Here is a 14,545-nt window from a genome sequence, read left to right as displayed (position 1 = left end):
CGAAACAAGCCAAGTCGTTGGTAAGGGTGGTATTATGTAGATCAACAAGCACGTGAAATGCACGTGGTAAGTGATCGAAACCCACGTCAAGGATCGGATTTCCTAATTGAGCACAGACACGGTTCAAGATTTTCACCACACACCGTGAAGAGTACGTCCCATTGACTAAATATGGCAATTGGCATGTTTTGATTGGCAAACCTATATATGATGTGGCAGACTCAAATCAATCCAGAACTAATCTACCTGTACAAAGTGCAGCCCTAACCCAATCGCCTAACCAAACGGAAATCATTATTAATAGTGGAATGTGATTCAATAAAACAGGATAAGCTTATAACAAGAGTACATCATCAACTAATCATCAGATATATAATTATCACGTGATGTCCATGATAAAAGGAAAAGATGAAGGTCACCCTCTACCCATCTACAAGATAAATAGTTTATCGATTGTCCCCTTCTATTGTTGTCTACGTGGACAAGAGACTAAAGTGAAATTATTTTAGGTAATTAGACAGTATCTCCATGTAGAATATTCTATAAAATATGATATCCCTTTACGATTATGTATAAAAGCTCATCATCAATACAATGAAAAGAGACTTATTATTTTTGGACTATTCATGTCTACACTCATATACCTCGAGTTACTTAGGCGTCGAAGGGATAGGATTGAAAAACCTCTTTCAATCCTATGCACCTAAGGTGCTCGATGTTTCTATCTCGAAGGCAGTCTTAGACAATCCTATGCATATAAGTTCGGGCCATGTTGAGCTAATGAGGATGTTAACAATTTCTTCCCTCAATATTTTTAATACTATAAGGAGGATTCAATTCTATATAAATATCTGCTCATCGACCCTCTTAATGAATACTCAAACGATAAGACTTTACCCCTGACTTATAATACTTTCACTCAACGAGGGCAATAGTCACCATTTTCCCACATTGATACATTCACCTCGACGCAAACATCGATGCAATATTTACATATATTCAATGACTCAAGCCTCTCAACCCTAGAGATAACCCCAAGGCACATACTCATCCCCATTGAGGTGTTCTTGAATCTCACCCAACAAGTTCATATGCTAACGATATAATACACGTCATCACTTCACTTTTATCCAAATTAGCCCAATATGCGACACCACTAGCTCAACTACAGTAACCGACTCAACCACCATCGGCACCCATTAAGGTTCCCCCACTCGACATGGTGCCAACATCGCAAGAACTCCTGAGACCCTTTGAATTGTCTACTAAGGATGCACTTCACTCCCTATTCATGAAATTCAGTAGACCACACCACCACTTTATTCTTCCTGAATTCAAGACTCAATCGATAGATTTGACGAAGGATTCCCTACGGATCCAAATATGGTAGATGGGTCGATGTTTAGAAGAAATGCGACAAGAGTTCCAATTATCCAAAAGGGAAGTGCTAGTTAACCCCATTTTGGGTTGATCTTCATTCACCCAAAATATCTAGAAAGAATTAATTTCAGCAAACTTCCGCCTCTCATTGTTAGAGGCATTCGATAGTAGTACCGACTCCATAGAGAATATTGCTATTGAATCTCAAATTTTGATGATGAAACTAATTGATAATATTTATGATTTGATCTGTATTTTGAGTTATGCAGGAAGCTTCGATCATGGAGAGAAAATTAAAGCATAAAGAATCATGTTAGGCCGGAGTAGAACATGTTAGAAGATTAAATGTCACGTTGAAGGATCGATCGACGTATCGACAAAAAGCTTCGGGCTATGGGTTTGGGCATCGGGCCAAGAAGAGTAGAAATTGCACTAAGGAAATCAGAGTTGTAGAGGTCAACTAGCCGATTGGGCAATAGGCCGCAAGAGAGGACGATGTACCGAAGAATCAAACAAAGAGTCGATGAACCAATGACATGTCGGACAACATTTGATTCAAGCTTTGTAATAATTTTCTAGATCGAAGTAGGTTTTAAGTGTGTAGGATTAACTATGATAGCGATCAAGGCATAAAGCAAAATGAAGCATCGGAGTCATAAACGAGATTTCGTTGGGAGTTCGAGAGTTCATCGGAAGTTCTGTCATAATTGACCGAGAAGTCCAGGAGCTTGCCAAAGAAGCTCGTCGGAACTCGCCAATAAGATCATCGTGAAGTTTAGGAGTTTAACGGGAGTCCGTTGGAATATTGCCGAGAGATCGACGGAAGTTCGCTGGAAGCTCGCAGGAAGAAACCTAGACTTAACAAACTTATTTATCTTAGTGTCTGCCTTTAAATTCATAGTTAGCACATAATTTGTTTGAATTGAGCCAACTTAATTAGGGGTCAATTGGGCCCAAGTTTAGGCTGTGTTGGGCTAAGTGAAAGGCCCAAACAGTGACCCAATATGTGGAACCATCATTGCATAGTCTCCAAGACTATGTCAGGCGATGATACCACCCAGACACAGTCTCCGAGAGATTGTCAAGCGGTGGTACCATTAGACTGGGTGGTGATACCGCCTAGTGTCAGTACTGTAGGTGATGGTATTGCCCAAGAAAATCGAGGATGAGATACTTTTAGGATCCAAGTTTAAATCCACTTAAGGCCTATAAATACTCCACTCATCCCTAGTTAACAAACACAAGAATTGAGAGAAAAAATAATAATAAAAATACTATTGTAATCTTGTGATAACTATTCTTAAGCTCTAAGTGTTAGTCTTGTTTAAGAGAGGAGTGAAGGGGGTTGCAAAGGTTCTCTCCTGAACTTGTCAAAATGAAAATCGAGTTGTAAGGGTAGTTGATCTTCGCCCATTGAAAGAAGATCATTAGTAGATGCTAGTGGCCTCGATAGAAGAGAAATTAGCGGAGTGGATATAGGTCACGATGACTGATTCACTGCACTAATTCACTGCACTAATTCACCCCCCCCCCCCCTTCCTATTAGTGTCGACACGATCATAACAATTGTAGCTTTTTATGCTTAAATATCATTATATGTCACTTCAGACTATATCACACCTTCCTAACCATGTTAAGAGACCCAGCACATTAATGATACACTTGCTTGAAGCCTTTTTCCATTGATTCTTTTACCTAACTCATGAGAAAGTTCAAATTTCACTTCCTCAAGAATGTGCGCTCGAGTCCATCAACAGTAATGCTTCTCGGACTCAAGCAAGGAGAGGAGAAAACACTTACAAACTTCATCACTCGGTTCACTAATGAAGTTCAAGGCATGGTAGATGCTTATTCGTCACTCATAATGAGACTCAAGCCCTCTCGTCTCTTATAGTCATTGGTGGAGAGGTCATCGATGACGATACTATAAGTACTTTAGAAGGCCAATTAATGTATTATCGTTAAGACAATGGTCTCTAGAAAGCATGAGAAGTCGCATAAGAGACTAAAGCAGGAGCAACCATAATCCACCTTAACCTCGAGGGCACCGCGATGAAGGAGGAACAAACAACCTATGTTACCTCACCCAAGGTTCGAGCTAATCCCCCTAAATGTGTCTAAAATTAAAGTTTTTCTATAGATAAAAAAGAAGGGTCTTTTGAAAGACCCTAACTTGATGAAGACTCTATTGGCAAAAAGAGACGAGTCAAAATACTATTGGTTTCATCGGGATTACGATCATAACATAAAAGATTATCGTGACTTAAAAGAGCAAACTAAAGAACTCATACATTAGAGACACCTCGAGCGAGTCATTCAAAAGCACCATGAACCCTCACCCTGATCTCAGCGATCGATGGAGAGACATATTTGATGTCATCATATGTCATTATTGATTGACCCTCCTTGGGGTGAGACAGCTTCTCGAGTCGTAAAGTTTATGCCCAAGCTGCTATTAAAAAACACTAAAGGATGAAGGGCAACCTGGAGATAACATTCAAGAAGGAAGAGACGGAGTACATCGACCCAAACCATGATAATACTTTAGTAGCTTCTATAAGGATGATCAATGCTTGAATGAAGAGGGTCATGATAGACATAAGTAGTTCTACCGATATTCTTTACTTTGATGCTTTCTAAAAACTCAAGCTCTCGAGTAATGAATTTACCCCTATGACTTTTTCACTGATGGGGTTCACTAGTAACTTTATCTCCCTTTTTAGAACTGTGAACCTGCACGTCACGTTCAAAGATAAGCCTAGCTCCAAAACGATATTGGCTAGATTCATGGTGGTGTATGTCCCCTTGACATATAATGCAATTATGGATCAAACTACATTGAAACGATTGAGGGTGTTGGTGTCGATCTATCACATAGTGATGAAGTTCTCGATAAAAACTGATATTAGCGAGCTAAGAAGAAACCTAAGTGAGTCATGTCGATGCTCCCTGACAGGGGGGGGTTAATTAGTGCAGCGGAAAACTTTCACGATTTCAAAAGTCTATGTTTCAATTAGAACCGATTCCGATGAAAATCATTTCGTAAAGAGTTTAACTTGAAAGCGTATGTAAGTGTAGAGAAGGCAGTAAGAAGGTAATGCAGCTTGTAGTAATGAAACTTGCATAATATGAAAAGTAAACTAGAATTTAGAGTGGTTTGGTATTTGTGACTTACATCCACTTTCGAATTCTTCCTCCGTCGAGGTCAGCGACGTCTACTAAAGACCTTCCTTCAATAAACGAAGACCAATTACCTCTTATAGCGCTTTCTCCTTTTCACGGGTTTAGGAGAGAACCCTTATAAGTCTCACACCTCTCTTGAATAATCTCAAAACTTAGAAAGGGAGGAGAACTCTAGCACTTGTTTATAATACTTTTTCACCCCAACAACTCAAGATTATCTCAGTAAAAGGGTGGGGTTTTTGTAGGCCCCAATAGCTTCAAAAATGGAGCCAAAAAGTATCTAATCCTATATTTCCGAGGTCCTGGTGGTACCACTACCATTATTGGGCGATATCACTGCTTGACACCTAACACTGGGTGGTACTACCGCTCAGTTTGGGCGGTACCATCGTTGACAGCAATAATTGTCGGTGGTACCACCGCCCAAACCACCTAGGGTGCTACTTTCCAAGCGATGCACCGTCGGCTAGGAATTCAGCATCTTGGTTGGGCCTTGACTCCGGCCCAAACTAGCCCAACTCGAGCCCAGTTGGCCCCTGACAGAGTTGATGAGATTACCTCCCAAATCAACTCTAATTATTGTTCTAACTACGCTTAAGGCAAGCATGGTCTGGTATGTCAATTCTTCACTTGGCGATCTTCCAACGAACTCCCGACCAACTCTCGGCTAGTCTTCCGACGTGCTTCCGGCGATCTCCCAACAAGCTTTCGACGAGTCTTCCAACGTGCTTCCGGTGATCTCACGATGAACTCGCGGTGAGATCCCGGTATATCATCCAAGTCGTCAACTCCGGCCCATCATCTGCTTTACGCCTTACTGCTATCGTAGTTGATCCTGCACACTTATCTCAACACATGGATTAGATCAAATAATTTACCAATTGATTTCATCATCAAAATCTAATATTTTCTTAAAAGTATAAAAAGAAGTGAGAAGACAAAGTGTTTAGGTCATACTTCAAGGAGCCAGGTTGAGACTCACATCGATCAACCAATCCTCGTTCATTTTTTGGATGGGCTCAGAAGAAGAGAGTATATCTCTCAACCCAAACACTTGATCTACCTCCTCATGCAACAATAAGAGAAGTATGTTATCTATGAGGTGTGCCGACTAGGTGAGACTGAACATCCAATCTTGACTTGAACCTATAAGGAAGAAGTACCTCTTCAAACCTTTATTATCAATAGAGGCACCACTAACTCTAAAGTCCTCCCGAGTAATCAGGTAGTAGCCACATTCACCTTGCATAGTTGAAAGCAGGTAATAAAGAGTTTGCATGTCGAGGTAATATTGACATGTCAATATTTTTTTATGAATACTACTAAGTAGAATCACAAGTTAGTTGTCATCTATAAGGGTGATGTCCTCCACCATTGTAGGCAAGACACTATCATTGTATGGAAGAAAAAACAAAGTCCTACCTTTAGAGCATCAGAAGATAAGCAAAAGGATCTAAACATAAGGTCGAACGGATGGTGATTGAGCCAAGGGATTTACAGGTCAAACTCGGTTATGATAGAGTACCTGGTTCGCAAGTGATCCATGAGTTGTGCACTCGCCACTAAGTCTTTATTGTATATACTTTTTATCAAATCTAAGTCCTAAAGAACCTTCAGGTTTACAAGAATTAACTCCCTCAACAAAGGGAAGGTCAAGACTTCCTCCACCCTTATGTTGTCCAAGGATGGAGCGTCGACCCCTCTGACTATCTAACAATCATGAGATTGAGAGGAGTTAGTACAAAAAAAAGATAGATATCCCTATCTACAGAGGCAAAAAAGCAAGATGTTAGAAAATTGAGGTATTATTGAATCGATGCATCAAAAAGACGAAAAAATCGACTCACCTTACAAAGAACCGGGGTTAAGCAAAGGTGGCTCCTAAGAGGGCTTTGGAGGCTCAAATAAAAAAATAAGCCTTACCCCCCATAGTAAAGGAAGATTTATAATAAGGTGATCAATCTCTCTCCTCCTACGATGATGACAAATGTCCTTTTGGATCAATTCTAAAAGGATATTGATAGATGAAGAGGCACCTTGAAAAATGTAAAGGTAATCAATATGGGAAGATCATTTTGGAAAATATAAAAGTGACTAATATGTGAAAAACTCGATCTGCTTCAAAAAAACTTGTCACGATGGAAAACACAAGGCAAAATGTGCATGAGACATGTCAGTTGAGAAATCTCGACCTGCATTAAAAGAAAGCTACTACGATAGTAGGCATAAGATATAATATACCCAAGACACGTGAGTCAGGAAAACCTGACTATGTCATAAACAACTTGTCATGACGGGGGTACAAGATAAAATGTGCCCAAAGCACATGAGTCAGAAAAATCCAACTCATGCCAAAAGAAATCTATCACCTACCATAATAAGAGGCATAAGACTAAATGTGCTCGAGACACATGAGTCGGAAAAATCGAATCTTCATCAGAAGAAACTTATAACGATGGGAGATACAAGGTAAAATATACTCAAGGCACATGAATCATGAAAGTCCGACCCCCTTCCTCCACTTGAGACATGCAAATCGGAAAGCTCAACTCCCACCTCCACCTAAGGCATGGAGGTAAGAAAGTTTGACCCCCACATCTGCTTGAGGCATAAGGGTCGAGCTTCTCAACCCCCACCTCTACCTAAGAAGTGGAGGTCAGGTAACCAAATCCCTACCTCCTCCTTAGGATGAAGACGCACAAATGTTGAAAAACTCGACCCCATTAGATTAATGTGCATCCCTTGACAATATGATGAGTAGGTTGGTAATGGATCACCCACCACCAACTGTGTTGGGAGGGATGATCTTAGATGAATGTGCTAGACAAACTTATGTTGAATGATACAAGGTGCATGATAGACTAGATGTGCATGATAGACTAGATGTGTCAGATGAACTCATGTCGGATAAATTAAATATGCCACTAAGTCGATAATGGGTTGAAGATGTATGAGCTCAATGTGTCGGATGAATCAAATGTCGTACTTCAAACCCCTATAGTAAGAGCCCTGAAGCATGCCTTGGGGGGAGAGGACAAATGATAGAGTACACCATCAACTAATCATTATCTGAATAATCATCTCGTGGTGTCTAGGATGGAAAGAGAAGACATGGTCATCCTTCACTCATTTGCTCATGTGGGCAAATATCTAAAGCAAGCAATTATGAGCTATCTCCCCCTCCCATGTTATCGTCTACGTAGACAAGAGGCTAAGAAGAGACTGTTGGAGATGGATAAAAGCTACATCCCTACAAAATATTTTATTAAATATTTTATCACTTTACGATCATATCTAAAAGCTTATCTTCAACACAATGAAAATGAATTTACCTTTTTTGAACCACTTGCATCCACACTCATATATTTCGGATTACTAACTTGAGCATCGAATGAATTAGATTGAAAACCTCACCTAACCTCGGTCTTTAAGCAAGCGACATCAAGCAACTCCGTGCATACGAGTCTAAATCTAAATCATGTTGGGCTGACGATGAGATCAACGACTTCTTCTTTCAACGCTAATAATAAGATTGTTCTTCTCAAATTTCTAAAATAATCTCTCCAAAATATAGAAATACGAATATATATTTATAGAAAAGTATTGTATAACTCAATCTTTTATTTGAATATAGGTACAAATAATCAATCAAATATAAGTGGTAGACAAAATTCAAGTTATAAGGATCAAACATCAGATAAGATTTATGAATCATCTAGTCTCACCTCCGAAAAATATTTACAAAAAAACTAATATGAGTACCACATAGATTAGATGAAAATGGATGCTCTTTTGTACCATGAGCAGCATTTTTTTTCCTCTGGCTATGAGAAAAGGCCTGTAACTCCTTTAACTTGATTATAATGTCAGATATACAGCAGAGAGTTCTTTCTATAGCCCACTGCTTTAGCATAAAAAAAATAAAGAGAACAGTAGCAACATTGGATCATGTTTGCTCCCGATTGTACAAAGCTTCACCTAGAATTCAATGAGCAGCATCTGGTGAGCCAGTAGTCCATCATCTTGATTAAGCATATCTCATGGCTTACATGGACGAAAGCCCGAGCTTAAATGCCTTCATTCCATCTTATCACTTGTCTTCAGGAGCGACTCGTGCTGTACAGCAGCTGAAACTGATGGGGATCTTTGTGTTGTCTCCTGCCGTGCAGACTAAGTTGGTGGTGGTGGTGCTGCTGCTGAGGCTTTGGTTTGGAGGATAGTGATGAGAAACCTTGCAGTTGTGTAGAAGGAGAGAGAGAGTTATGTGTTTGATCATTCTGCAACACAGCAATGCCAACTGGGGACCTATAGCGTGCAATATGAGCTTGACATATCTGTTGCTGCTGGTGCTGCGGTTGTGAATTGCCTATGGTGTTGTTCATTTGTGGTCCATAGAACGGGTTGCCTGCATAATGTGGTAATTGTGGTTGCACCTACAAAGAAAAACAACCATTTAACCTCCAAGAAACCTGAATCAAGAGAGAGAGAGAGAGAGAGAGAGAGGGAGTATCTGAACAGGATAATAATCGATAAAACCACTCGTAAAAAATGATCCATTAACAAATGAAATTTGAATTTGTGATGATCTCCACCAATTGATTTTAATACTAAACAGTCATTTGTGGAAAATGTTATTCACAGAGAGTTTATGAGTACCTGTTGAGTAGCTGGAGCAACTAGCTTCTCTGGGTAAGCTGGAACATATGGTACATGAGAGACTGGGAAGGGAACCTGGGCATGGAAAAAGGGAGAATGAAGCTGCACAGGAGCCTTCACTCCATTTGCAGTACTACCAGTATCACTGTTAGTGGATAACGAAAGAAAATCACAGCTCTGAGGAAGATGCAAACGGCAAATCATTAGGAACAGCAAGTGGAAAAAGAAAAACAGAGGACAATTAATAGAAATTACCTGCTTTTGTTTGTACTCAGATAAGACTGATGATATGTGAGCTGAAACAAGTCTTCTGTTACATGAAATTTCATTTGTTCCTGCATGTTTGCTCCTCTCCACTGTAGAACCATAGATAGCAGCAGATGCCACAATTTTCAATCTACTTTGTAAACCAGTTCTCTCATTGTTTACTAGTTCACGTGATTCCGACCCAACCCTGGACTTTGAGTCCTCAGATGGCAGTATGAGTGTGTGCTGCTGCTCCTTTTCCTGGTAGCTTTTTATCATATGGCTTATGAATACATGAATAGCGCACTTTTTCCATAATGGTGTTACATCAAGAGGAACCTGCAAAGAGAGAACTTACTGATGCAGCTACACAAATACAAGACTAAATGAAAATACAAGACTACCAATAAGGCAAATGAGGTGTAGACTGATGCAGCTACACAAATAGTAATAGTCGTAGACTGATTTCAGTTTAGATACCTGACCAAATGAGGTGTCAAACAAGATGCCTCAATTGAACCTTAGTAACAAAGCTTTAGTACTCGAGTACTAAGAAAAATGCCAACATACATGGAAATGATAATTCTCTCATTCTGGTAAAAGCAACAACTAAACCTACGAGCAATCAAGAAGACTGCTATCCTGAATATAGCAAACTAGATTTGATACTTCCAATCAATTTGACTGTGTCAACTAAACCTACAGAAGTGATGTAGTAAACACAGAATGAATGTATGCTAAGCTTGATCTCAAGACCAATGTACTACATCTCTTGAACTATAAAAGAGCAAATTTTTATGTAATTCATAAACCACCTTCATAGTTGGAAGATCAACTTCTTTTGAAGTAATACTAGTGGCAGGGCCAGGCCAAACTGCAGAATTGCTTGAAGAAAGCTGAATATGGGGCGGAACATTTCCTGACAAATATATCTGGAGGTTACACGACAATTAATTGAATCATAAGCCAAACATAAGATGATCAAAATTATTTTGCATGTGGTATGTTCATCTGTGATATATGATCAATACCTTTCTGGTACACAAGTTTTGTACTGCTTTCACTGTTATGCTTCAAATATTGAACCTCATGTTTCAGTGCAGCGGATCCAACACATCCATTCTGAAAGCAACAAAAAAGAATTCATGTCACTGGATAAAAAATGTTGAACCTTAATCTGAAGTCAGGGATTCAGCATTACAGGTTGTAGCATTTCTGATTTGCATGGTGGAAAGGCTATGATAGAACCACATTGAGTAGGTTGCAGTGTTCTGCACAGAAAGGAAATAAATGACAAATTGAATAAGAAAGACATCAACTTGTTAATTAAACATTACCAAATGAAATATAACATGAAACATGCAGGATCTACCTATTTTCAGTACAATGACGAGGCAAAAATCCTGAGGGGCTCAAAAAACTTTTAAGATTTCCAGGAATATTTTCTGGGTGCACATTTTCAGATAGAGGAGTTATATGACTTCCAGAATCAGGGGCTATACTCAAACCTGAATCAATAATTTGCATTCCAGAATTTGTGTCAGGTTGCTTGGAAATAGCATGTTCATCCTTCATTGGTTTTTCTAATGTCTTCTCCAAACAAAAAGAGGGACTCTTAATTCCAATGGTAGTGTTTTGTTGCAAAAGATTTTTGTCCTCTTTCATAGCTGTTGAGTAAGATATTATACTTGAATTCCATCCAACAAAAGTCAAACCAAAAGGAATACACACATAGGAATCAATGGATAAAGCAGTTGAGCACGAAAGCAATAAAAACTCGCCTTCCGAATGAGTTGTTGGGGTAGCAATATTATCCTGGTGATTCTCAGAGATTTCCCTGTCTTTATCGTCCTGAATTCTCTCTTTAATAGGTAGAATTCTGGATAATGCACACAAGGCTTCGAGTACTTCCTTTTCATCCTCAGTTAATGAGCCAAGCAGCTTTCATACAGAAAATAAAAGTCATTTATCTCGGACCTGTAGGCATAAACCAAACAAATAAAAAAAGAAAAAACTACAAAAGAAACTGACCACATTTTGCTTGCATCTCCTTCCACCATTCCCATGCAGCACTTGGAGTCCATTAAAAGTATGATAGGGTTTCTTCTTTGCACCTGGTATTGCAGGAGATGATGACTGGCTGCTGCATTTATTGATAGCTGAAGCAGAAAAGATCCAGGGATCGTCAACCATACAGATAACTTAAACCAGCCAATAATATAGGACATCCCAAAAACTTTCTTAATTTGTAGCAGAGCAGCCACATATACCATGAATCAAGAAGCAGAGATTATACAACTCCATATAACAAACTCACAGTGCTTGGAAAAACACAAAAAAAAAGAGTTTAAGCCAACTTGTAAAACTTCTTATATTTAGAAAAGCTCCTAAAGAACTATAGAGTCCCTACATTTTTTTGGTAAGGACAAGATATAACTACTGCACACGCACAAAGAACCAGAAAGTGAAAAGACTAGAGATTTCTGGCATCAAGCTTATCCTAAACATAAATAAAGAACATGTAATGTATTAAAAAAGTCATAAAGATAAGCTTTGAGGAAATAGCTTTAAAAAAGCAATACACAATAGTTAATGATACCTGATCTCAATTTCCTTGGCACGGGTGAAGGATCAACAGCATCACAATCATCAACCACCTTTTGAAGTTTGAAATGAGTCATAAAAATAGCTCAAAAAAATCAACAAGTAACAAATAAAGGGGAAAATCGAACCTTTCCATCAAGCCTAGCTCTCTTCCTATTAGTTAGACTAGCGGAAGTGGGAGTAGTAAGCATCGGCCAAAAACGTGCACCTTCTTCTTCCGACCTGCCGCCGCCTGCTTCTCCCAATGCCTCGTTATGGCTCAAACTCCACCTTGAAACCCTGCTGACCTTCTCCTTCTTCCACCTAACCATCTCCGAATCTCATTTACTCCATCTCCACCACTATAGTCACCTTTCTCACTCGAAACCGCAAAAGATCAGAAAGGAACTAAAGAATTAACGACTGGAGCACCAAACATACCCAAGCAAGGGAAAGAAGAAAGCAGAGCATGCAAGAAGACAAAATAACAAACAAGCTGGTACGCACACGTTATCCAACGGAGAAGCAGATATGACAGCAAAACAGTTTCTTGGTTTAACTTCATCAAAAAAAAGAATCAGCTCGGTACTCCAGAAGTAAATGGAAGAGAGGGCAGGGGAATTAGAGGAAGGGAGACTGCCAAGTACCGATAGGCGAGGAGGAGCCAGTTGGCTGTCCCTTTGTGGGCGAGGACCTACTCGCCGTGCTTCTTCCACGCGTCAAATCTGGCGATCCCTTGCTGTCCTTATCCGACGACCCATGCCCTCATTGATCGGGCGATCGGATCTTCTTCTCCATGGCTACTTCCAGATGAATCGGATGATAGAGGAGGGAGAGAAAATTATTTTTATCATTCTTCTACGAGTTTTATGATATATCCACCATGAAGACGCTTCAAAGAAGCAACAGAGAGAGAATGAGATGCCCGGTGGGAGTAATAGGAGATAATATACAAGAAAGAAGTACCTCTTTGTCTTATGGGAGCCTTCACTTGGAAGAGAGAAAAAATGTCTTCTTCGTATCACCTTGGCTGCAGATAACCGAGACCGTAAACAAATAATAAGCTAAGATAAGCGAAAAACCAGCAGAAAAGGAACAAGGAAAAGGAAAATAAAACAAAAGGAGATGAAGACGAAGCCAAAGGTAGAAGCAAGAAAGAGAGGAGGGACAGAAAGCTTCGTCGTATGAGCTCAGAAGAATCAGGTTCCCAACCAATGCACAGAAACAGAGAAGTCGGAGAAAGGGAGGGTTTTCTTTTTGTTGTTCTTTTGGACATTCATGGGATCGTTCAAACAAATACGAGGCCAAAAAGAAGTCGAACGGAAGGAAGCCAAACAATTAATCCCCCAACCTCCAACCAAGTTGCGAAAAAGTAGTCCCCAAAGCCGCATCCACTGCCTCCAGATTACTAAACTGAAGTGAACTCCACTCGCAAAAGAAGATATAGTAAATAGAAGAAGAAGGCCGAAAGAAAAGGAAAAGCCTTCACAACCACTAAAGAGAGCACCGAGACTCATTCGTCAACACTTCATTGTCTTCCACACAAAGGAACCCTAACAAATAGGGCAAAGCCATGCAAGAAAACCGAAAGAGAAGACAATAATGAGTGCCCACCACAATCTCAAGTAGCAAAGATGCTCATTTTAATTGCTAGAATCGCCTCTCTTTAAACCAACGATCTAATGAGACAAAGGATCGAAGCTTATCTCCTCCAACATCCGCTGTACTCTGCACCCTGTCATTCCCTCCAACCCTGCATTAAATGAGCTCGAACTACATCGCCCATCGTCCTCCTCTGATCTGACCGCCGAGAGCGGAACCCCACCTGTCCCTTAACGTCGGACGCCTCTCGTCCCGTGGCAGGCGCCCTTTGGCGCACGACTCAGCTCACTAAGAGCTAATGCGCACTTGCATTACCAAAACAATTACTTGCCGAGCGAGAACTTCACCTCAGAAGAATGACATAGAAGGCACCCCAAACACCTCCTCTTTCCGATGCCCCATTCATTATCCACTCCTAGGGAACAGAGAAAGCCTTAACACAGTTATACGCATATTGTATAGTATTGCTACTTTCACTGTGAGAAGAGGAAAACACAGAGAGAGAGAGAGAGAGAGAGAGAGAGAGAGAGAGAGAGAGAATCGCTATATGTTGGTATTGCTGCTTAAAGAGAGTCGACTTACAGTGTCCCATTCGCTGTGTGACTCTCCAAAAAGCAAGAAAAGCTACCATTTGTGCCACTTTGCCGTCAGCATGAGTAGTCTTTTCACGGAGGCAGGCGATCACTGTGGAACATAAAGGACGAAAGCAAATGTGTGATTCTTTCCCATGAATTAATTGTTTGATGGGAGAGTTTCTGCATTGTCTAGAGACTGAAGACTACCAATGTCAGAGGATGTGATTTAGTTGACAAAGGATCATTAAGGGTACTGAAACAAATTCTAAACTTGACATGAATCCCGGTACACAGAGCAATGCAAAGTAGTAATAGAAAAC

General features: G+C 40.1%; 1 protein-coding gene across 10 annotated transcripts; it reads right to left on the bottom strand.

Moving 5' to 3' along the window:
• Window positions 1–8,390: 8,390 nt before the first annotated feature.
• On the bottom strand, window positions 8,391–14,028 carry LOC103983225 (uncharacterized). 10 transcript variants are annotated; one of them, XM_065149550.1, is made up of 14 exons: window positions 13,663–14,028; window positions 13,015–13,078; window positions 12,696–12,940; window positions 12,198–12,607; window positions 12,065–12,122; window positions 11,497–11,624; window positions 11,247–11,406; window positions 10,838–11,132; window positions 10,667–10,736; window positions 10,497–10,587; window positions 10,281–10,384; window positions 9,475–9,804; window positions 9,220–9,396; window positions 8,391–8,996 (listed from the first exon to the last, which is right to left on the bottom strand). In XM_065149550.1, the coding sequence occupies exons 4-14, from the start codon at window positions 12,378–12,380 to the stop codon at window positions 8,664–8,666; spliced, it is 1,929 nt and encodes a 642-aa protein (XP_065005622.1). In that variant the 5' UTR covers window positions 12,381–12,607; window positions 12,696–12,940; window positions 13,015–13,078; window positions 13,663–14,028; the 3' UTR covers window positions 8,391–8,663. The 10 variants fall into 10 exon arrangements, with proteins under 10 accessions (XP_065005622.1, XP_065005626.1, XP_065005621.1 ...); XM_065149554.1 differs by having other exon boundaries at window positions 12,696–12,848; XM_065149549.1 differs by lacking the exon at window positions 13,663–14,028 and adding an exon at window positions 13,400–13,601.
• Between the last annotated feature and the right edge of the window lie 517 nt (window positions 14,029–14,545).

Source organism: Musa acuminata, chromosome BXJ3-4, assembly GCF_036884655.1.
Source record: "Musa acuminata AAA Group cultivar baxijiao chromosome BXJ3-4, Cavendish_Baxijiao_AAA, whole genome shotgun sequence".
Lineage (NCBI taxonomy): Eukaryota > Viridiplantae > Streptophyta > Magnoliopsida > Zingiberales > Musaceae > Musa > Musa acuminata.
The sequence above is the reverse complement of the archived record's forward strand: the minus strand, read 5'-3'. Positions and strand labels throughout refer to the sequence as shown.

What these genes read in the sequence shown, in the direction of transcription:
- LOC103983225 (XM_065149550.1), bottom strand. Translation starts at nt 12,380, where the DNA reads ATGGTTAGGTGGAAGAAGGAGAAGGTCAGCAGGGTTTCAAGGTGGAGT. An exon ending in GAGCTAGGCTTGATGGAAAG is followed by an intron (nt 12,123 to 12,197) that starts GTTCGATTTTCC and finishes AAACTTCAAAAG; the next exon opens with GTGGTTGATGATTGTGATGC. An exon ending in AATCAGAAATGCTACAACCT is followed by an intron (nt 10,588 to 10,666) that starts GTAATGCTGAAT and finishes TGTTGCTTTCAG; the next exon opens with AATGGATGTGTTGGATCCGC.